Genomic DNA, 24,835 nt, shown 5'->3' with positions numbered 1-24,835 from the left:
GGCTAAGAAGGAATGTATGCTCTGGATTTGGCAGCAGATGGAAGTAGAATGTACAGAATGTAGAGTGGACTGGAAGAAACAGAATTCTCATTAATCTTGCCACCACCAACAGCAAAACCAAATAATAATTAATAGCATCCATCTTTAGAGAGCTTTGCTGTTTCTCTAAACCAATACAAAAAGATATGATCTCTACTCTGGCTCCTCATTCTACCTCCTCCTCACTCTGGCTCCATCTTTGCATCATAGGACAGGAACCAGACTAAATGTCAAGTATATTTCCATCAGCCTTCTTGGGCAACACAATGCTGGTACTTTGAGGGGTTTTACTGAAGTATCAGGCCAACCAGGAAGGGAAAATTCATTCAAGTTCTTCTCCTCTGAAGATCCTCATCTGAGAGAAACAGAGGAATCTCAGTAGCAATTCTGTTTCTTTCCTCATGACAGACAAATGATGAATTATTGCATGAAGCAGACTTCTTCCATTCCTGTATGCTGGGAAAGCAGAGGTTCCCTCTATCGAAGGTTTTGTCCTGAAGTCAGCCCCTTGGGATAAGGCCATCTCTTCCTAGAATGTGACCTATTTGTAAGTTCAGGACTGGACTCTGGTGGCCCCAGTACTGGGTAATTTGCTTCACTCATTTCTAATTCTGGGCACAGTTTTTACCACGCCTGGCTGTAACACTAGAAGTCCCATCCAAATGCCCCCTGTCCTTCTAAAGAGAAACAGATTTACATCACACAGCCAAAAGTGCTCCCTTTCAAAATCCCTGCCTCACTGAGTCTCAGAACCCATGATTTTAATGTAGATTATAAAATATGTGGAATATCAAAAGAAGAGTCAAAATAATTGATGGCTAATTGGCAGGGGATATGCTTCCTAGCACAGCATCAGGGAAGCAGAATCACCTATCAGAAACAACAGGGGTGCTGGCTGGCTTAGTTGGTAAAGCATGCAACTCTTGGTCTCAGGGTTGTGAGTTTGAGCTCCACATTGGGTGTAGAGATTACTTTAAAAAAAATCTTTAAAAAAAAAGAATAGACGTGTGTGTATATACATAAATTGTAAAAACATAAATTATATACATATAAAATATTTTTTTTTCCAGTTTGCAAAGGCAGTAACCATCTCCATGTGGGGCATTTCCTAATGAGGAGTGATCTCTGGAGACCTCAAATGATTGTACTGTTGACCACTGTCCTACTTACTATTCATCCCAGATACCAATTAAACTATTAATCTGGGAGTCACACTTCCCTAGCCACATTCATTGGCCCAGCCTGAAGAATTGTGAAATGCATGTAGTTAAGTGAAGGAACAGTACAGTCCTGTGAATGAAGTTTAGTGAGTATGAGTTTCTATCTGTGTCATTCCTAGAACAGTTCCTACAGGGCAGGAGGAAGCGGTAGCATGACTTCTCTGTGGCGATTCAGAAGCTGTGTAAACTCAGGTCTTGAGGATTTGCAAGCCAAGACTTCAATGAGTCTTAAACTGACACACAGAAGTTAAATAGGTGTTCTGAAACCAGTTCCAATATATGTGTGTGGGAGGATGTGGTTTCCCACACTTATAACCAAGCAATTCTTGGACACTAGCAGGGTGTCTGAGAATTTAACTCAGTCCTGACACTGTGTGTCCAGAGAATGCACCAGTTTCCACAGGTTAAGAGATCAGTTCTACCAGACTGTGCCTGTCTCCAACTCAGGCACCAGTCACAAAGCCAAGTTGTTACAGATACTTATGACTGGCTATAAATCAAGACCTCTTCCTCAGATTTGATAAATTTGCTAGAGGTGCTCAGAGAACTCAGAGAAACATTTTACTTACTGGTTATCAGTTTATTATAAAATAATAAGTAGAACTCTGGAACAGCTGGATGGAAGAGATGCCCAGGGCGAGGCATGGGGAAAGGACACAGAGCTTCCATGCCCCCTCCAGATGTACCACCGTCCCCAATCTCTATGTGTGAACACAGCCTTTTGGATTTTTATGGAAGCTTCAGTACATAGGCTTGATTGACTGATTCAACCTTCGGCCCCTCCCTGCTCCCTGAAGGTCAAGGGGTAGGACTCAAACTTCTAACCTTCTAATCACATGTTTGGCTCTACTGACAATCAGTCTCATCCTTAAGTACTTTCCAAAAGTCACCTCATTCACATAACAAAAGATACCTTTATCACTCTCCACACTTAGGAAATTCCAAGGTTTTGGGAGCTGTGAGCCAAGAACAACGGACCAAGACCAAATATCACAATGTTGCAGAAGTAGAACATAAAACACATGCTGGGCCCCTTTGGGAATCTCCCTCTCCCCATCGGCTTCTTTTCCCCCTAAAGTTTTGGGACTCCCCAACAGAAGCTTCCCATTGTTCCCATAATCTCATAATCCGGGGATTTGTCAGTCCTTGGTTGACATCAGATTTGGAATATTCCTCCCTTCTGTTCTTTTGTTCCACCAGCTGTCCCAAGCCTTGCAACGTCCATGGCTCATTTGCTTATGGAGAAATGAAGGTCCAAAGAAGGGAGGGGGGGGACTGTCCTGAAATGTGGTGAGACTGATGATGTAGCCAACAGCAGGAGACAGGGGTCTGGACATCGGGCTTCCTGCCACTTCAATCCCCAGACTTCCTCTGCCTCCACGGTTATGGCTACATAGAACCAGACAGGGCCTGAGAGTCATTCCAACCAGAACTTATGGTCAAATCCGTCAACAGTGTCTGTCTACTAGGCAGGCTGGCAAAATGACAGAATCCTGGAAATATTGGTTTGTTTTTATTTTCTGTGCTAGCTCTACCAGCTGCTATGAATACAGACCATAAGGACAGGGCCAGCCCTGAGCAAAATTGAGAAGCAGGTGACATTTTAAACTCATCTCCCTTTTCAGTACCACTTTTTCTGTTTCTGGTACTCCCCTAAACTTCCAGATGCCGCTACTAGGTTGACTTAGTGGGGCCCTGGTCTATTTTTGAATTGTCAAGGTCCATAAGACAACAGTTTTGCTATAAAGTGTTGATAACAACTTATGACATTTCTACTTCTATTAGTTATTTACTATTTTAAAGAGACCCTTTGAGATAGCCAAGACTTGAAGAAAATAATTCCTAATGGTGAATTTCAGACACCATGATAAGACATAGAGGAGTCCTTATTTCAAAGCTCTTGCTTTGAAACTAGCCTATTCCTTAGAGGGAGACTCCAACTCCCAGTCTTCATAAGTTGTTTGTGTTCTATTCCTAGCTTTTGACCAAAATGCACCACCTAAACAGTTCTCAGAATGCATCCCACTAAAAATCATCTCAGACAAGGTAATATTTTAATAAAGGCTATTTCTAGAATAGTCTAGCGATGCACCAATAAACCCCTCAATGAGACCAAGTCTGTGACCTTTTAATTTTTCTTCTATAACCCCTTGAGTTCTTAAGAAATTGTTGAACCAACTCAAACAGCTAATTATGCCTCCCAAAGCAGACCTGTTGTTCACCAGGCCATCCGTCATTGGCCAGAAGAATCAGAATCCTCTCCAGTGATTCTCCTCCTTCCCTCTTATTTTATGGACAAATCATTCTGGGAAACGGAAGTTAGGGAACAATTGAGCAGCTATAATTCTTTCTTTGCTTAAGAAACAAAAACAGATTCAATGTTAATTTGCTAGGCTGCTTTGGGGAAGAAGATAATCAAATGAGTAGAAATGCAATACATATTTCATTTCTAGAGTGCCTTTCCCAGCAAAAGAGAACACTTCCCATCAATATTAAAAGCAAACCCTCTGCTAAAAACAAAAGAAGAGGAGCCAAAACACATGCTTTAACCTGTAGCCCCTAGAGAAAGAAAGGAAGGAACACTTCACTTTGTGAGGCTATCAAAAGGGAGGTGATGTGAATGGCTGTACATAGAAATAAGCAGGGAAAGGAGAGGCCTGGCACAGTCTAGAGGCCCAATCCAGGCAGAGAAGGAAGGGAAAGGGTTGGCGTTTCAAATCTGAGCTCCAAATAATTGAAGCACAATAGGAATTGGTAAAGCAGCAGCAATGAGGGTTCCAGGGAATAATGAAGCATGAAGCAGAATGATGGATAATAGAGATGGAATGATCCTATTACCAAGAGCAGGCTCACAAACTGATTACAGTGGGGATGGAATGCCAAGGCCCTGAGCTGTGCTCTGGCTGCAGGCCCCTGGACTGATCTTTGGAGACCTTATAATCTAGCCCCAGCTCTGCCCCAAATCTACAGTATAACCAAGAAATATTTTGACACCCGAGTCTCAACATCTCCCAAATGGAAAACACAGCCATTTTCTTCCAGAAATTCTCTGGAGATTTTCAAATCATAAAAGCTTTTCAATGGAAACGCTGTTCTCCTTTCTACTACATCCCTCCACACCCAACCAAAATTTCGTGTCTACGGTGAATTCTCTAAAAACTATGGACAGTGGCCCAAAAATCTTCTGTATTTGACTCACTGATGCCAGCTCTATCTTTTTGGTCAAGAGATCCACCTTTCCAAGAAGAACTTTCTAAGGCTAAAGACATCTTTTTATCACAGCACAGGGGTGCCACTGAAAGGAGGGGGTCAAAAGAGATGAGACAGCTAGGGTAATTCAGCCTGAGATATAGCATTAGCCCAGCATGCTACCAAAGTTCATAAATTGCAAACAGGAAACCATGAGTTTTTTCATGATAGCTATGATTTTTCTCCCTGGATTATTTAGTTCTGTAGTCCCTGCTTCAGGAAACAGAATCTGAAGAATAGAGGCTGCCTGGAGACAACAGTTGACTGAAGTAGTACACATGTCCCTAAATTTGAAGGTGTCACTGCATCCTGAAGCATTCCCAACCAAACCAGATACACAGTATTCTTTGATTACTCCATTTGAAAATGACCTGATTCTGGTCTTTACACAAGCATGATTGACAAAACATGGAAAATATGTTAATTAAGTAAATACATTTCTATGTTAAGTATATGAGAGTCAGAGGCTGAACTTCAGCTGATAACCACAATAACAGCCTAAAAGTAAATGTTTTTAATGCAAAAGGTAAATTCTAAGAGCTGTGTCTTTGAATACAGAGTCATACAGGAGCACAATGTGTGTGTTCGTTATGTTTTCTTGACTCAGACTTTATGTATGCAGGCTTAGTTTGCTTTAAGTAAACAGAAAATGCAAATTAATGCAGAAAAGAGAAGAGGATAGAAAGGAGAAAATCTAGGGATGACACTGCTTTTTACAAAACATTTATTTTCTACTTAAAAAATAAAACCCTTTTGAATGCCACAATTGTTTAAAAAGCTAAATCATTTTAGAATGTAGTTATTTAGGGCACCTGAGTGGCTCAGTAGTTGAACGTCTGCCTTTGGCTCAGGTCATGATCCCAGGGTCCTGGGATGCAGTCCCCCATAAGGCTTTCTGCAGGGAGCCTGCTTCTCCCTCTGCCTTTTTGTCTCTGCCTCTCTCTGTGTGTCTCTCATGAATAAATAAAATCTTTTAAAAAATAAAATAAAATGTAGTTACATAATTCATTACACATTAACCTTTTCCAAGACTGCCTTACATAAAGTGAACACACACGCACACAACCACATTACTAGAACAAAATTGCTAAAACAATTAACTCTCAATTATCCAACATTATGAAAAGAATCAGAATAGAAATTCTTTAAATAGTCACGTTTTTATTTTTAGATTTTTATATAATTTTATGATTTTCCAAGAAACAAGCTGATATTACTGATTAAATTTCACTCTAATGAATAATAATTACAGTTGATCCATGGAGAAGGTCACTCTGAGCATGACTCAGGCTTGAAATAAGGGAGAATGGACTTGGGAATAGAACATGGATGGATATGGATCATTGCTAAAATGGATATGGTATAACTGGATAATGGAAATTGGAGGGGATATTCTCTGGTAAGAGAATTGCTTAGATAATCCACCTACCAAGACAAGGGAACTTCTACGAGAAGACCTTCTCTTAGAATCATTGTTCTTCTGTTACGCTTTTTTCCCAAATAAAGTTTGAGGGAGGGCAGCAGGGTTTCTTGGATGGTAGTAGACATGAGTATATTTCTGAAACAGTTTCCATTCTTATAATGGAACTTTACTAAAAACAAATTTCTTGGATTCTAGTCTTAGTTTTGCTAATCTCAAATAATGTGAATTTGTACACTCTGAGTCCCAGTTTCCTTAACTAAAGAATGATTCCTGGCATATTGTAGGCACTTACTAAATATTTTTGAATGATGAATAGTCCATCCCTTTCTATACACAGATATACATGCATGCACACTCATGCACGCACGCACACACACACACACACACCCCATATATAATAATTGGTTTTACAAATCAATTTACATTAAACCTTTCAAAACCTTTCTTTTACTTGAAGCAAAATACAGCAAAGCATACACAAGGCGTATATACTCACACTCTCACACACATATCCATTGTATTAGACCTGTTACATGAATCTACTCAATTATCCTCAATGAAAAAAGTATCAAAGCATGACTATATATAGTTAATGAGAAAGAATGGGAGTGAGAACAAGAGAGAGAAGAAAGAACTTAGGTTTCTAATGGATATTCATTTGAAATGATTAATATCCCATTCAATTTTAGATTTGAATACTTGGCATTGATAAACTATAGTTTAAGGTAAACCTCAGAACCCACTATAATTTTATATTTATGAATATCTATTACTTGTTTTCCATCTCAATCAGAATGTGTATTTATACTGAATAAGTTAATGAGGTATTTATACTTCATGTTTGCCTTGGACTTAAAACAAGTTCAAAATATTAAAAAAAGAAAATATGCATTTCTAGTTAGGTCAAAACTATTTAGAAGTTGTACTGAAAAGCGGTCTGAGGATTAAAGCCAGGAACTTAAAGGAAATCTTAACTGGAACATAAAAGGCAAAAAAGCAAAAAGGGATTTCTTCTGGATTCTTTGACAAGATCTTTCCTGTCACTTTGTGATCCTAGAGATACACCATGTAAATATTGTTCTTTTGCCAGTTAGTGTGATGTCATGTTTTCTTAGTAGACATAACTGGAGAGACTTCCAGGAAGAGGAGGCATCTCTTCCTGATTCTCATGTGCTTTCTTTCTTCTCCTGGCTTCTACAGCACTTGACATCTGACAGAGCTTCTGTCCAGTGGTGCTTACCCCATAAGGGGTAAGTGACACCATACACATTTCAGCGAGTTCCACCAGCTGGCTCTCCAGCAAATCCCAAAGGTGCCCCAGTGATTTTCCAGAGAGTTTCACCAGCGCTCAGCAGGTGACCTCCCAAAAAGTGTCAGCAGCACCCCAATGGCAGCTTTCTAGAAGTCCAGCAGTGGCTAAGCACGCAGCTTCCTAATAAGCTTTGGTCAGTACCCCAGGAGGTAGTGCCCTGATTGCTGGCCCCAGCCTGTAAAACCTCCACAAACTTCTGTGCCATCCAGGGTGCCATCGCTGAACCTACTCTAATGAGATCCAAATTACAGCCTTCAGTAGGGAGACTTCCACGTCAGTTCCTTCCTCTGATACTCTTCCCTCACCTCTAAATGGAATGATTGCTCCCTTTATCCAGCATTCTTCTATTCACTAGGGTTCTCTTTACCTCAAAGTAGTTAATCCTTTGTAGTTCCCCTAAGTAGTTTAATAGTTATTTATATTAAACTCTCCCTATTCTAATTACAATGTCCTGACTGGACCTTGACTGGCATAGAGTGGAAATGTAAGTGGTACCAGGAGACAGATTCATAGAGGTAGGATTTGGGGGTCAGTTTGTTTGCACTCTCAAGCTTAAGTACAATGTGGAGGTCCTTGTCAGTGGGAAACTGGATGCTGGCAATCTACCACCTGCAGTGGGAAAAATAAGCGTCACCTTTGGTAGATGGTAATGCACAGCCAACTGGAAAGAGGTACCCTGGGAACCCAAGCGGCTGCCAGACTTAATGGACTCTGTTGTCTACATTGCTACTGACTATGTCACAGCAGCGGAAGAGAAAAAAGCACCCTGAAGCCAAGAAGAGAAGCCTTTATCCCTCCATAACCCTCCACTGACAAAACTGAACATTGTGTCAGCAAGCAAAGGCTGTATATTAATAAAATCCTGTTCTAGTATTACACATTCACATGCTGGGAGTGGATGCAGAGCTGAGAAGCAAGAAACTGATAAGTGACATACCTTGTGAAAGGAGAAATGGAGAAAAACAAAGATGAGGAATGGTATGAAAGCTGCCATGGGCGGGGCTCCTGCAGGGTGCTAGAGTGTGCTACGGACTCCATGTGGATGCTTTTCCGTTAATCTCACAAGAATGCTATGAGGTAATGCTTCCCTGCTTCCCACTTAAATTCCAATGATACAGAAGAAATATGAAAACTCTTATCAATATCAAAAACCAAGACAGAGAGCTGGAATCTGTGAGGATTTCCTCCTGATTTCAAAATGTATTGGAGTTGAATTGAGAAACATCATGGGAAGCCAGAGCATGCATTTTTTTTTTTCTGGAAAAAAAAGCAAATAAGGAATAAAGCCATACTGAAAGAAGAGAGGGAGAGGGGTCATTTTTTCTTCATTCTCTGGCTTCACTCGGGACCAGCAAACTCAGCGCAGCTTTTCAAGGGTCACAGATCTGTTTTTTATCCTTTAGTCCTCATCAGTACCACCTTTTCTTTACTGCCTGCAAGACTTCAGGTCAGGAAGTATAAAGGTCTTGGTCTGGTGGGGTGAGAGTGAGGGTTGAGGGAAAACCACTGGCAAAGGCCATGGAATCCTAGAAGATAAACGTCCCAAAGGTAAAAATACTACAGTGTCCTAAAGATACCAGAGGCTTGAGGATCATGAAATAAATTTTCAGAATAAACAGTGCCATGTAGCAATATGCCCTGGGCTCATTGGCAACGAAGATAGCGAAATGTTAAAAATAAATGAAAGGCAAGTATTTACCAAATAAATACAAACAAAAGGAAAGCAGAGATGGAAATTTAAATTCCAGACAAAGTAGAATACAAAGCCAAAAGCATTTAATGGAGCAAACGGGCTGGCACAAGGTATGATCCTAATGAAGATAAAAGAGTCACAAGCAGTTACGCACCTAATTCTGTAACATCAAATTATAAAAAGCCAGAACTGTTTGAAATACAAGGAAAAGTTAAGGACGCAGTTGTTTGGGAGATTGCACTGCAACCTTTTATAGAGAAAGTAGATGGAAAAATCAATAAGACACGAAGTGCAAATGTTGTAAAGAAAGGAGTGGTCAGGAGTTTCAACCACTGTAATCAGCCCATGCCCTGGAGAAGGAGACGATGTTCATCTTCAGAAGATTCAGTGCTGGGGGATCTGATGCATCTATCATCCGGTAGAGGCAGGGAAGTCACAATCAATGTTTCCATTAGATTATGATCATGTAACTAGAAGAACAAAATTCTGTTGTAGCAGAAACCACATGCCCATCATTCTTGCCCCTTAGTAAATTCTTCTAGACCTGATTGTATGAAGTTCCAAAGTAGATAATAAGAGTTCTGATTAAATCAGTTCTGATTATCTGGAAGCTAATTTACTAATTTAGGCAAAATACTATTAGTGCTTGGATTATATCTCTGACACACTCAAAATCCCATTGTATTAATCACAAAAGTGGTTCCCACTTCCCCAAGCCATCAACACAATCCTGGTATGGTTGGGTGTCTGCCTGATTCTCCAACTCACGGGATGCTGTGACAGTGATGCAGGACCTTTCTCTAAAATGGCCAAAGCTAGAAACGGCCAGAGAGTAGGAGGGTACTGAGCTTTAATTGAGCACCAGTGGCCTAAACCAGGAACACTAACTCAGTTTTCAAGACTAATGGTTCATTTTTAGTAGACTAAACCCAAGGGGTCATAAACTGGTAACCGTCATAGCAGAACGATAAACAAGATGGAGAGAGGGATCAAAGCTAGAGGGTCCAAGGTAAGGATCATAAACATCACTGGATTGCCAGACAGGTTTATTGTCCTGAGATTCTATGGGCCGGTTGGGCTGGTTTAAAGATGCAGAGTTGTAGGCGGGACAGGGCATTGGTCATTAATGGTTAAATAGAAAAATGGATAATACATCCTCTACTTCCAGGCATCTGTCAGCTTTCCCTTGCCCATTTCAGTATTAATGGAATTCAGGTCACAAGGAGTAAGAATGAGGCAGCCAGGAATCCCTCTCACTATGCCCAGAATGTGAGGGTTTCATATTAAGATCTATCCATATCTACAACTGGGATTGATATAAAGATATTAAAAAAAACTCCTATTTTTGAGAGTACACAAGGATTCAGATTTTAAATATGTTCAGAAAGAAAATATATGAAATCTATTAGGTTCCCTGTGTATCAAAATTTACTATAATGCACTAACTTGCTGGCTGAGAAGGGAAGCCAATTTGCATGGCTCCTGTCAGTCACATGTGGTTTGGAAATGCTTGTGCATTCCAGATACACTCTGTGTAAACTGGAGAATCATATCCTATTTCTACTGGTTTGCATGCATGCATATAAAACTTGTTTTTCCCATAGTGCCAAGTGAAAATAAGTGAACGAGCAGCAGTGATCACAATTAATCAACGTTTTTGTCAGAACTTCACAGCTGTGACGGGGAGGGGAGTTCTTATCCCTCAGGTCCAGAGAAGCTATAACTTTCTCCATTTTCTGACTTTCTTGTTCAGTTCTGTTCCATACAGCATTTAGAGAGAAGGTCTGTTACAATCATTCAACAGGGTTTCTGACACCTACTATGTGTCAGGCCCTCTGCTAGATACTGAAAGATGCTGCATGGAATTTCCACTAGACAGAGCTCAGAGTTTAGTGGAAAAGAGCAACAGGTAAACAAATAGTTACCACCCAGTGTGATAGCTGTTTCTGCAGAGTGTGGGTTATGTACAATGCCCTATGGAAATAGGCAAGGAGTTTGCCAAGATTTCACAGAAGAAGGTGAATCCTGATGGTGCAGTGTGAGTTGAAGTGAAGAAGGGCTGGAAGGCATTCAAGAAAGTAGGAACATAATGTGCAAAGACATGAAGCTCATCAAGAACACATGTCTCAGGGACCTGAAAGATTCTGTATGTCTTGAAGCCAGAGGTAGAGCCAGTAGAGAAAATAATTTGAAAAACCATAGGAGAGAGAGGGGCAATAATTCTAGTAAACAATGTTATTTTAATAATCTGCATTCCTGTGTTAATATTTGAAGATGTTGGCTCAATAAGAATACTTAAGAGTTGCAGATGAACTAATGTTACAATGTCCAACATCCAGATTCCATCCATTATTGCTTTTCTCATTCTAGCAATACCTGGCACACAATGAGTATTCAATTAACATAAACCATTATTACTATATGGTAGATGGCCTCTAACATGGCTCCTGGTGATTCACGCCCTGATGCAAACCCTTCCCCTTGAGTATAGGCTGGACTTATTGACTCATATCTAATGAAAAGAATATGCCAGAAGTAATGGATTATCACTTCCAATATTATGTTATAAAAAGACTGCAGCTTTTGGGTGGTCTCCTATGTATTCACCCTCTCTGTCTCATTTTCTCTCTTGGATCATTAGCTGCTGTATGCTATGATGCTCAGGCAGCCTATGGAGAAGCCCATGTGGTAAGGAACTGAGCCATGCCTATGTGAGCATGCCTATTGCTAGTACCTATGTGAGTGAGCCCGGATGCAGATCTTTTGAGGCCTGCCAATCACCACAGGGGTGAGCTTGGAAGTGAAATTTCCAGCTCCACTTGAGCCTAAGGTTACTGTAGCTTTGGCCAACAGCTCAATGGCAATCTCGGCCAGAAGTACCCAGCTAAGTTGCATCCAAATTCCTCACTCATAGAAACTGTGATAAGCCACTAAATTTTGCTATAGTTTGCTATACAGCAAAGATAACTGATGAACTATATGCCACTGTCTATTCCTAATCCCTAATCAAAGCTGGGTTTCTGGTATACCTAGTTTGGGAATGGTGGTATCAGAGCTCCTATTTGGTAATGAAGCACTTTCTAGAAGTTTTTGTGACTGGGATCCCAATCGCCTGACAGCTCACTCCTTGAGGGAATGAGCTCCATTATCTATAGGCCCACTCAACTGATTACACCACTCATAGAATGAGTCCATTCCAGCTGCAGCACAGACCATCATATGGCATGCTCCCTCTCACTTTTGGGCCATCTTGGGCACACCAACATTGTAAAGTACAGTCCCTCTACTAGCTGAGGCAGAGTGTTCAGGAAACCTCTATCTAGATGATGACAATCACAGATGTCCACAGAAACACCTATGTAGATAATATATTCCTGATTTCCATATGTAATTCTAATTGATTATATGACATGCCTTGAAAACTAATTGTTAAACTTGCTGTACACACTGTCTAGGTGGGAACAAGTGGAAAAATATACATTGCTCAGGGAACAATGAGTTTTTGGCAGAGAATTTCTGGCAGTTTATATAACAATGTTGATTTGAAGGCAGTGGTTTTTTATGTAAAAAAGATTTTAAGACCCTGTAAAGATGTTAAATATTTACATAAAAAAATATGCTCAGCTAAGAAAAGAAGAGCAAAATATAAAACCCAAGTGTGCCTTCTAAATTGTTCTTTACTTGTTTCTTATGTCTTTTTGGTGGTTTTTAGACCCACTTTTTAGTTAGTGATTAAGCACCCACTGAAAACAAAATGCTATATATGAAAATGATGGTAGTACATCACAACCACAAGGAAAAGAAAGAAGACAAGGGAGAAAGTAGACTCTGTACCTCTGTCCCTGATGATTTTGCCCCTCATGCTCTGGGATGAGAGTTGAAGGACTTATGTGGGAGGATGTCCTTAGAGCCACCGCTGAGATGCCCACCAGTGGGGATGAGAAATTGAGCAGCACTGAGGTGGTACGGTGGGAGAGGACGTCCAGGTGATGGGTCACATTGATAACCAGGGGGTTATGCTGGCATGACAGCTCGTGGGTTCCTGAAGAGAAACAAGGAGATGAATAATACTGTAAGCCATTCATACAGTACCAGGTTTCTATATCTAGCATTCCTTCTATCTTAATAGCTGTGTACTGTAGGCAAGGTCCCAAACAATATTGAACACAGGCGCCAGGTTGACTCCAAGGTCTACCGGCTTCTCCTCTGGTGGCCCTGAAGGGATCACTGTCACACTCACCAAGAGAGTGGTTGGTCCCAGTGACATCAGTCAGCTCAACAGTCATGGTCGGCCGCTGACCTTCTCCAAGGACTGGGCCATCAGACGTCAAGAAAATGAAAATTGCCGTAGCCACTCCTGGTCTACTGAAACACACCTAAGTAGAAGCACATATATTTGTGTATGTCATTTGCACTGGGCTATCAAGGCAGAGGTCACACTATTTTTACACTCCCCATTTTTTTTTAAGATTTTATTTATTTGAGAGAGAGAGAGAGAGAGAGAGAGAGAGAGCGCTCATGAGCAGAGGAAGAGGGAGAAGCAGACTCTTCCACCAAGCAGGGAGCCCGATTCAGGGCTCGATCCCAGGACTCCAAGATCATGACCTGAGCTGAACACCCAACCAAATGAGCCACCCAGGTGCCCCTACACTTCCCATTTTTAAAGTAAGAGCTCCCAGGAATCTCTGGATGGCTCAGCGGTTTGGCTCCTGCCTTTGGCCCAGGGCACGATCCTGGAGTCTCGGGATCAAGTCCCACGTCGGGCTCCCATCATGGGGCCTGCCTCTCCCTCTGCCTGTGTCTCTGCCTCTCTCTCTCTCTCTCTCTCTCTCTCTATGTGTATCATAAATAAATTTAAAAAAATCTTAAAAAAAAAAAAGGGAAACAGCTTAGAGATTGGGAGATGACCTGGAGAACAGATTTCCCACACTGAAATTATCTCATGTACTAATTCTGGTTTTGTTTAACATTCTTCAGGTCACTATTAGTCTTCACTTCTGTTGAGAGTAACTCTCTACCTAACCTGGTATTACATGCTTGCTATGTTGCAAGATTCTGGTGCTGGACCTTACAATGTTCTGTGTGCCTTTCTGTAGCTTTTTATCTGGTTCTGAGGGTGATGAGGCTCCAGGAAAACTATCCTCAGGGTGAAAGAAGGGTATATCTAATGGCAGGGGCCTCTTCTAAAAATGGGGCAGAGAAGAGTAAAACATGTTTTCCATTTCACCAAGAATTCTCCCTTGTGTGCAGGCTGATTTTCCCTGTGTCTTGGTGGTGTGTTTATAGAGTGTCCATTTGCACTGCTGGCTGAATTAGGGGGATTTTATGATATGCAGTGGTCAATGCAACACAGCTCGCCCTTCTTCCTCTCCTTTGAGGGAAAGACCAGCCACTCTCTCTTTTTACACTGTCCTTTCTCCCCCTTTTCATTCCTCTCTTTGAAGGAATAAATATTCCTTTATAACTCAAGAAATACCCAGACCCATAGGTTACAGCTTGCAATACGAGGTCCTTTGTCCCCGACTGGATGAGGGCTAGACATGAAACATGCCATCAAGTAACCAAGAGCCTAACTCAAAGCCCTCAACTGGAGCAGCGAAGGACATCAAAGTCCCCTGGGAACTCCCACAACCTCTTCCTTTTTCTACACCACAAAAAGAGACCTGAGTACTGGAAGAAAGTTATGGGTCATTTCCTGAGCTAGGAACAGACAGAGTCCAAACAAGTACATGGTGGCTTCACCCAAGTAGGCCTCCCACTCGAAGCCAGGGGTGGCTTCAATGAGGAACAGGAAGGCTCAGTCTTCCTACCTCCTGCGGGGCCCCCAAGTAGACACCACCCGCCTGAAACTAATTAGTAGGGGTCAGTCTTATGGTGTGTATTTCTCTGTCCTGAAGGCCCCCACCCAAAACTTCTGGCTCATTTTGCATCTCCTGGCAGCAGGCCTCCTTGCTCTAAGGGTCTTTGAACCAAACCACTTTGAACCCTACAGCCCTCCTCCTGGTGGCAGTGTATCTGTGCCATGATCTATGGGAAAGGCAATGCCAGGACCTCTAGGCCATGGCTTAAGCAGGTAAGACTCCCAGAGGAAACAAAGGTACACAAAGCAAAAAAAGACAAAGGTTTGATCAAGGTACAGGATACCAAGTCTGTGGCATTTCTTCTCACAGTGACATGGGAGAAGTAACTGAACTTTGTTCTCATCTGAACACTGCATATGCCCCACAACAGCAATCAGACGCGAAAGAAGTATGGACTCTCCTCTGAAGCAGAGACCAGTTTGAATTCACACATCTGTGCCTAGCCAATCTGAGCCAGGGTAAAAAGAACCAAGTAAGTTCACCATTCTGGAGAGAAGGTTGGCCAGGCAGAAAACTGTTATCTCTACTAGCTGGTTAAATCTGAGCAATCCATCTCTCCTCTCGGAGTCTAGGGTCCCTCTTTCATACATCCAAAGCACAGACATACTACCTATTTCACGAAGCTATTATGAGGATTAAATGAAATCATGGAAAACACATAGGACAGTACCTGTCATCTAGTAAGAGCTCAATGTTCATAAACCAATTTGCAAAATAATTCTTATTTCAAAGGAGAAATATATTTTTATTTTGTTTACACTTTAGGAAAACAAGGGTAAAGAATAAAATTTTAAAATTAAACACATGACTATATATCTTGGTGCATAGAGAATTATACTGTTCTAAAATCTACAGGTGGGCAGCCCCAGTGGCTCAGCAGTTTAGCGCCGCTTTTGGCCCAGGGTGTGATCCTGGGGGCCTGGAATCAAGTCCTGCGTCGGGCTCCCTGTGTGGGGCCTGCTTCTCCCTCTGCCTGTGTCTCTGTCTCTCTCTCAATTTCTGTGTCTCTAAATAAATAAATAAAATCTTAAAAAAAATAAAACCTATAGGCTAAAAAATTTCATATATGCTATTTTAAATCGGCATTTGTAGAAATGTGAACTGGTATTCTAGGTTCTACTTCTAGAGACACTGGCAGTATCCAAGGCTTTTGGTATAGAATATATCACTAGTTTACAAATGGAATCTATGAAAATTATATTTTATATACATAACTCTTTTAATAGACTTTTCAGAAAACTCAGTTCAGTATGTGTTTATCAAAAACCTACTTTTACTATATAAATATATAGACAAAGAAACTTCCAAAGTTAGTAGAATACTAAGAATGTATTATTTCTTAAAAAGGTGATTATTTTTATTGAAGTATAATTAACAGTGTCACATTAGTTTCAAGTGTACAACTTAATTCAATTCTATACATTACTCAGTGCTCACCACATTTAGTGTAGTCATTATCTGTCACCAAATGTTTTTACTATCCTTTTTTTTTTTTTTTTTTTTTTTTTACTATCCTATTGACTACATCCCCTGTTCTGTACTTTTCATCTCTGACTATGGAAGTGGAAGTCTGTACCTCCTACTGCGCTTTATCTATTTTACCTGCCTCCTCACTCACTGCCCCCTCTGGCAACTCTCTGTTCGCTGTATTTAAGAGTCTGGGTTTTTAGTTTGTCTATTTTTCTTTCTTTGTTCATTTGTTTTGTTTCTTAAATTCCACAAATGGTATTTGTCTTTCTCTTACTGGCTTATTTCACTTAAGCATTAAATCTTCGGGGATCCCTGGGTGGCTCAGCGGTTTAGCGCCTGCCTTTGGCCCAGGGCGCGATCCTGGAGTCCCGGAATCGAGTCCCATGTCAGGCTCCCGGCATGGAGCCTGCTTCTCCCTCCTCCTGTGTCTCTGCCTCTCTCTCTCTCTCTCTCTCTATGTCTATCATAAAATAAATAAATAAAACTTAAAAAAAAATAAATCTAGCTCCTTCCATGTTGTTGCAAATGGCAAGATTTCATTCTTTTTACGACTGAGTATTCCACTGTCTATCTTTATCTATCTATCTATCTATCTATCTATCTACCTACCTACCTACCTACCACATCTTCTTTGCCCATTAGTCTACTGATGGATGCTTGAGTTGCTTCCATGTCATGGCTCTTATAAACAATGCTGCAATAAACATAGGGGTGCATGTATTTTTTGAACTAGTATTTTCATTTCCTTTGGGTAAATACCCAATAGTGGAATTACTGAGTTGTATGATGTTTCTAGTTTAATTTTTTGAGGAGCTTGCATACTGTTTTCCACAGTGTCTGAATCAATTTGCATTCCTGCCAACAGTGCAAGAGGGTTCCTTTTTCTCCACATCCTTCCCACCATTTGTTATTTCTTGTCTTTTTAATTCTAGTCATTCTGAGAGGCGTAAGGTGATACCTTGTTGTGTTTTTGATTTGCTTTTTCCCTGATGACTAGTGATGTTGACCATCAAAGATGATATTTTATTTTATTTTATTTATTTTTTAAAGATTTTATTTATTTATTCATAGAGACAGAGAGAGAGAGGCAGAGACACAGGCAGAGGAAGAAGCAGGCATCATACAGAGAGCCTGACGTGGGACTTGATCCAGGGTCTCCAGGATCATGCCCTGGGCTGCAGGCGGCGCTAAACCGCTGCGCCACCAGGGCTGCCCAAAGATGATATTTTTTTTAATTTATTTTTTATTTTTTTTATAAAATAATTTTTTATTGGTGTTCAATTTACCAACATACAGAATAACACCCAGCGCTCATCCCATCAAGTGTCCCCCTCAGTGCCCGTCACCCACTCACCCCCACCCCCCGCCCTCCTCCCCTTCCACCACCCCTAGTTCGTTTCCTAGAGTTAGGAGTCTTTATGTTCTGTCTCCCTTTCTGATATTTCCCACACATTTCTTCTCCCTTCCCTTCTATTCCCTTTCACTATTATTTATATTCCCCAAATGAATGAGAACATATAATGTTTGTCCTTCTCCGATTGACTTACTTCACTCAGCATAATACCCTCCAGTTCAAAGATGATATTTTTAAAGGTTACTCTTCCCACGGCTAAATCACAGCTATTTTAATATAATATTCTAGCCCACATTATTTTCACTTTATACAAAATACACAATGAATTTTATGTTCCTAGACATAAAAGACAGTTATTGGCTAGAACAGAGACTTTGGCAACATGAAGTTCTACTTTTTCTACCACCATCCCCCCCATGCCACTTTTGCCACTTCAGTGTGACACTTCTCTAATCACCACACCAGATGCATTATGTGAATAGCTTCCCCTTCAGGACAAAGGGCACCAAATGCATCTCCTGGAGGAATTCCTCAGATCTGAAATGAGCACCAGGCATGCCCGGAGAGAAAAATCCAAGAAGCTGAGAAGTCAAGGAAGGGGATTGTTAGCTTCATCTTATTTGTTTTAACAAAGAGATTGCATTCATGTATTACATTGGCAATATAAAATTAATTTGAACTTGGCTCTTATGAAGAAAAACTATAGCTAGATGTTAGAAAGGAGACAGAATCTTTTAGAAAAGGACTGAGGAATGGTCTCAAGAGAGAGGATTGCCAGTGAAATTAGCTCAGTGAATCCATCGCAACATACTTTGAAACAGAGAAACACAAATTAGAGAAATAGATAGATAGACAGACAGACAGATACTGACATACAGATGTGGAAAACCAGTCGACCACATTCAGTGGCTTTCTCATCCAAAGCCTGCACATTAACTACTGGATGGAACTTCTGACCACTGGTGAGGGGTACGATTGAAAGAATGTTTCCCTAGTGAAGAGCTGTTTGGGCTTAAGAAATCCCTCTTCAATCTGTCTCCTGGGTACAGACACACTCACTCAATATACTCCCAAGCCAAGCATTTCAACTTCCAGGTCATCCTTTGTGGTGGTCACTGGATAGCAGATCCTGAAACTATACCACAAACTTGAAAAGAATCTTCTCTGAGGTTTTTAAATGCTTTTGGTTAGTTGCTAGGTTGTTATTTTTTCTGTGTCTTTCCATTTTCACTCATCTATGGTACATCCTGATTCCAGAGAGAAAGGGGAGGTCCTTGAACAGCAGAAAGTGGGCGAACACTATATTCTCTTTGTATAGCACTTTACAGTGTGCCAAGCATGGAGCCTCCACAAATTTCCTTGGATTTTTATTCCTATCTGAGATTTTTGTGCTCCAGGATTCAAAGGTTATATTGTAGAAGTGGAAAGTAGGTTCTGAAGAGCTTAAGTGACTTTCTTCAGCAAAATGCTAGAGAGGTAGGGAATTGGGGTTTCCAGCTTCAAGTTGTGTGAATTTTCTTCTACCCAACAGTTCTTAATTTGGGGTGAGCAGGAAGTCACAGATTCCTTAGAAAATTTGTTGACACTCATAACCTCTATTTCCCCCAAGATTAAGTCATGTAAATGCTTACACATAAAAGTTTCATTCAATTGCTAGGAACTAAAAGAACTCTGAAAAAGCCATTTGTAGTTCAATTAGAGGTCAGCAGAAATCAAATTAAGAATGCTTGCACTACTGGGGTGTCTGGGTGGCTCAGTTGGTCAAGCATCCCACTCTTGATTTCAACTCAGGTCATGAACTTAGAGTCCTGGGATCCAGCCTCATGTTAGGCTCCACACTCAGCAGGGAGTCTGCTTGAGGATTCTTTCTCTCCCTCTCCCTCTGCCTCTCTCCACCCTCTACTCTCTGTCTCTCTCAAATAAATAAATAAATAAATCTTTTAAAAAAAAGAATGTTTGCACTATTGTTGAACCATATCCCTTTTGTGGGTGAAAAATTATCAAATATTGGTAGTTTCATATGGCTCACCTAATAATATTGTTATCTCTGTAGACTTCAGAAATTTGACAAGGCAGAGATTAATTCTCAGAGTTTCAGGGGATCTTACCTGATGTTCAAATCTAATGAAGGAAGGGAGGCTGTAAGGCAGTTAGCCTCTTGCCACTGAGTTGTCTTGGTAGTTTCCTTCTCACATTTAAGGATGTGAGTCAAAATGGGGAAGGAGTTTTGAACCTGATTTTACTTCCCGTCTCCCTTGGTCCTAGTCAAAATCCAGCTGATATCCTATATTATATTCCTTCATAGTACAAGTAAGACTCTAAACACTATGAGTTTATATAATTCTCTTTTTGGGAGAATTAAGTCAAGTTGTCATTTTGTGAAATGAAGAGGGAACCACCACTACAACCCCCACCATCCAGGGAGAGGCATCTGAAAATGTATGACTTGGCAAGTCAGTGGAAGGATCAGAATCAGCTTGTTGTCTTCATTCCTTCTAACAGCATTTTCTCATCTGTGATTTTAGACACTAGGGCTAAGTCTGTAGAGACTGAGTTAGAAGAGCTTGTGAGACTCAGAAGAGGGCTTAAAAAGAGGCAAGTCGGGGATCCCTGGGTGGCTCAGCAGTTTAGCACCTGCCTTCGGCCCAGGGCATGATCCTGGAGTCCCGGGATTGAGTCCCACATCAGGCTCCCTGCAAGAAGCCTGCTTTTCCCTCTGCCTGTCTCTCTCTTTCTCTCTCTCTCTCTCTCTCTGTCTCTGTCTCTCATGAATAAATAAATAAAATCTTAAAAAAAAAAAAAAAGACCTGGGAGACATTGTGAGACCCCCTCCTTCATGACTGAGCACTCAGCTCACAGCAAGGTCTCTGTCTGGAAACTGCTCTCTGAGGAAGAAAGACTCCAGAAGCTCATGCCACTTCTCCAGAGAAACCCATATCCAGCAGCCTTTTGATAGGAGTGAGTGGGGTATAAGGTAGAACTCGGAGGGCCATTCCAGCTCCCTGTGGGATGTTGATGCCTTCATGTGGCTATCTCATGGCCCTTCTCTCTGAGTACTCCCCTGGTTTTTTCACTCTCTCACAGGTGTTGATCTTAGGGAAAAATCCTCAATAAACTTTCAGCATGCAAATCTTCATCTCAGAGATGGAATCCTGGGGACACTCCACACAAGACAAACTGAGAACAAGGAAAGGTATTATGGAATATATATGGAGAAGGCTTTCTTGGGAACAAGACTGCATAAAGGAGGGGATGAAGGAGCACACTGCAGAGCCAGGCAAGCTTTCCCCACCTCTGGTTGAAAAACATTGCCATCCCAATTATTCATGAAATTTAGAGTTGGCTAAGATGTTATATCTAGAGCCTGCAAAAGTTTCCATGTAAAATAAAAAAGTTACATTAGTAGCCATAAGATAGGAAAGTGGAAAATGAGTGACATCCTCTCTGGGGATAAAGTGTTGAGCCACTGGGAGATGGAATTCTTCTTCTAATGCACTAGGCTATTTTTTGGTGAAAATGAAAATCATATATACATAGTCACTTTCACTTCTGCAGGATTCCCAGGGAATGCAGGGATCCACATAGGTTAATTTTCTAAACAGAATATTTTCTTTTGAAAGGTAAGAACTTTTTAGAAATTTCAGTGATGTACAGAAATAATTCCAATACCTATTAAAAATATTCCTGCCCTCCCAACAAGAGAATCCTGTACTTAACTGAATTTTTGCTTGGTAAATTGGAGACATCATTTTGAATACTAGGTATTTTCCTGAATGCTAAGAAAACAATCATCTAAGGCAGTGCTCTTCAAACTTTAATGTACATACAAACTGCCTGAGGGTCTTGTTAAAATGACAATTCTGATTTAGTAGAGCTGAGATTCTGCATTCCTACCTAGCTTTGAGGTGATGCTGATGCTTTTGGATGCCAACCATATTTTGAGTAGCAAGGCTCTAAAGGCATCAGTAGATATAGTTATCTTTGCCCTTAGCATTTGATAGCCTAAGACTGTAGTTCTTTATTACTCATATTTATTATCTCATTCTTTTTTAAATTCACCATCAAGCTGAAATTATAATACATAACTGAAAGGAATCATCTAGTCCAAATACCTCATTTTGAAGGCAAGAAAATTGATATTCAAGGAGGTTATATGATTTATATAAGGGCATTAGACTGATTAATGGTAAAAATAGGGCTTATAATACTGTTCCTCTGAGTATAGGTCTTCTCCCAGTTTCTATATCCCCTACTAATTTGCTGCTCCTTTTCTACAGTAGACTGAAAATTCAGATCATTAATATTTTAGGTAAAATAAATAGACTTTAACAAAGGGTCCTGTCAACTTTCCTATGAACAAAGTCAAAGAATGCAAAGTAATGACTGCACCTTCTGTCTATGAGCTTTTTCTTTTTTGCTAAATTTTGAAATCTATACAGTTTTCTGGATGGTTGAAGTCATCTCTGAATAGAGTATTAGTGTCCAACTGATTAAATAAAAAAAGAATTATATTAATGATCTGAAAAAAAGGGTTTTGTGTTTGTATATAAAGAAAAATAAAGAAAGAAGACATAGTAAAAGTGGTAGATACTTTTGGACCAACTAATGGAAAGTATGTATTTCTAATACAGATTGGACCTTCATTTCTGAATGAATAAGGCTCTTTCTTTAAGTGCTTCCTATTAAAATATAGGGCCAAAAGAAGAAAAAAAACCCTCTAATAATGACAGAGCTGGCTATCCTCTGAAAAATCAGTGGTAGAAATAAACAAAATGCTACTAAAAGAAGTTATGAGTTATTACAAAACAGGGCAGACTTGATGACGAAAGCTCTATATGTGAACATTTATTGGCTACCATCAAAGCAGTACCTAGAGGGAAAAAATATGGAAGAGTGAAAACAAATTATCCAAGTGTTTGACATAAGAAGCTAAAGAGGAACATCAGCATGAATCCAGAGAAATAGGAAGGGATGAAATATTAAAGATAAATATAGAAATCAGAGAATTGGAGAACCATGACTATAATGAAGAGAAAAATGAACAAAAGTAGAAATTGCTCTTTGAAGAAACCTAGATATTAGTAATCAAGAAAAAGAAAAAAAAAGAAAAGAAAAGAAATCAGAAGGCTTAAAAACATACTATATAAAGGGAGTGATAACTATAGTTGAAATAGAGATGAGACAAAGTAAAAATACATTATGAATAACTATCAGCACTAAATTTGAATATGTGGAAGAAATTAGTAAATTTATGGAAATAGCCAAGAGTCCAAAATTGGAAAGGAGAAATTAAACATATTAATAAAAATCAAAGAAAGTTAAATGACAAACATAAGTCTTTCTTCAAGCAAACCCCAAATCCAGTTGGTTTTATAGGTGGGTTCTGCTAAATTTTGAAGGAACCAATAATCTTTATTTTATACAAGTGGTTTCAGAAAATATGAGGAAAAACTGCCCAATCAACTTTATGAGGCTTGTGTAATCTGAATATTCAAAAAAAGGAATATATAAACTAATTCCATGTATGAATACAAACACAAAAATCCAAAGCAAAAAGATTAACCAATAAAATCCAAGAGCGTATTTAAAATGTAATATATAATAAACAAGTAGCTTCATGCCACAAAGGCAAAATGATTTTATATCTAAAAAATCTATCAATATGATTCAACATAATCATGGATCAAAGGAGAAAAATCATAAGATCATATCAGTTGACACAAATCAAGTGTTTGATTAAGTTCAGTTCACATATACCAGTATGTTTTTCAAGAGGCAGAAGAAATGACCTAAAGCTTATCCTAAGATTTATATGGAAAATAAGTGTTCATGAATAATGAATAGCTAACTCAATTTTTTAAATGTGCAAAAAAGTGGAGGATGGTGGGGACATGCCCTACCAGATATGTTTACATAGAAGTTGTAGTACTAAAAACAATGTATTGCTGGTGTAAGGAACATGAAAATAGGTCAGCGAAATAGAGTGTTAAAAAAGCAGACTCAAGTCTATTCCAGAAATTAGTATATAATCAATGTGACATTGGGAATCATCAGAGCAAGGACGGAATGTTTTAACGGTTGAGATTAGAAATTGATTTATCATATTTAAGGGGAAAAAAGTGGAACCCTTCCTTATTCTATATACAAAAATAAATTTCAATTATATTAAACACTAAACCTCAAAAGGCAAAACTATAAAACTAATACAAGGAAGTAAAAAATATTTTTGTAATCTTAAAAAAGCTAATAAATTTGTCTATGTTATGATTAAATAAAAGAGGAATACTAAATGCCTGATAGTTATTTTTGTAAAGGGGATGCTCTACCTCACTAACAATCAAAGAAAAAATGCACAATATAACAATGAGATATCACTTTGTTCCCGTCAGATTTATTAATTTTAGGTAACTGAATAACATTAGGCTCATGCAACAATATGTAGAAATGGGTGCACCATTCTCATTTGTCTTTAAAGTATTAAGTCTAATTTCAAGTCCATATGTCTATATATATGTCTTTATCTTTGGGTATATTTCTGGGCCATCTTGGTCTACTGATTTGTCTTTTCATTGATTTTTTTAACCATTATAATTCTGTGATATATTTTGATATTTGACAGAATCAAGCCTCCTTCATCACTAAATTTTTGCAGAACTTCCATTAAAAACATTGAAATCAACTTTGTAATTCTTTGAAAGTTTTTTTGTTAGAATTTTTATTGGGATTATGTGAAGTTTAAGATTTAGGGGGAATGGACCCTCCTATGATACCGAGTCTTTCTATACAAGACCAGTTTGTGCCTATTTATTCAAGCCTTCATTGTATCTTCATAGAGATGTTTAAGTTTTCTTTTTTTACATTGATTCCTAGATATTTTACTACTTTGACTGCTATTATAAATGAACTATTTTCTCTAATCATATTTTCTCATTGATTGTTGTTTAAAATTAAAGAGCATATTTGCTTTCATCTTAATTTTGTACTAAACCATGATACTAAACAAAATGATCTTCAGGTTGTTTTCTCTTTTCAGAAGTCAATTCAATTTATGATAAAATAATTTGAGTTTTACTTCTCTTACATTTTATGTTTCATTTCTTTTATAATGCATAAAGTATAGAATTCAAAGTCTAGCACTGGCTGCTATTTCCAGAGAAAGTAAAGTAATAGTGATGATATAAGAGTTTCTTCTACTTTACTGATTTCTTCTCTTC

At 39.4% G+C, this 24,835-nt stretch overlaps 1 protein-coding gene across 2 annotated transcripts in view; it reads right to left on the bottom strand.

Annotated features, from left to right (window-relative positions):
• PAPPA2 (pappalysin 2) overlaps window positions 1-24,835 on the bottom strand; it is a 456,471-nt gene that overhangs the window by 88,169 nt on the left and 343,467 nt on the right. For both annotated transcript variants that reach the window (XM_072830732.1, XM_072830733.1), the window contains 2 exons: window positions 13,177-13,312; window positions 12,771-12,978 (listed from right to left, as the gene is read on the bottom strand). In XM_072830732.1, coding sequence (XP_072686833.1) covers window positions 12,771-12,978; window positions 13,177-13,312 — 344 coding nt within the window. The remainder of the gene's footprint in view (window positions 1-12,770; window positions 12,979-13,176; window positions 13,313-24,835) is intronic.

This window comes from Canis lupus, chromosome 6 (assembly GCF_048164855.1).
Source record: "Canis lupus baileyi chromosome 6, mCanLup2.hap1, whole genome shotgun sequence".
In the NCBI taxonomy this organism is placed as follows: Eukaryota; Metazoa; Chordata; class Mammalia; order Carnivora; family Canidae; genus Canis; species Canis lupus.
This window is presented reverse-complemented; position numbering and strand designations above follow the sequence as displayed.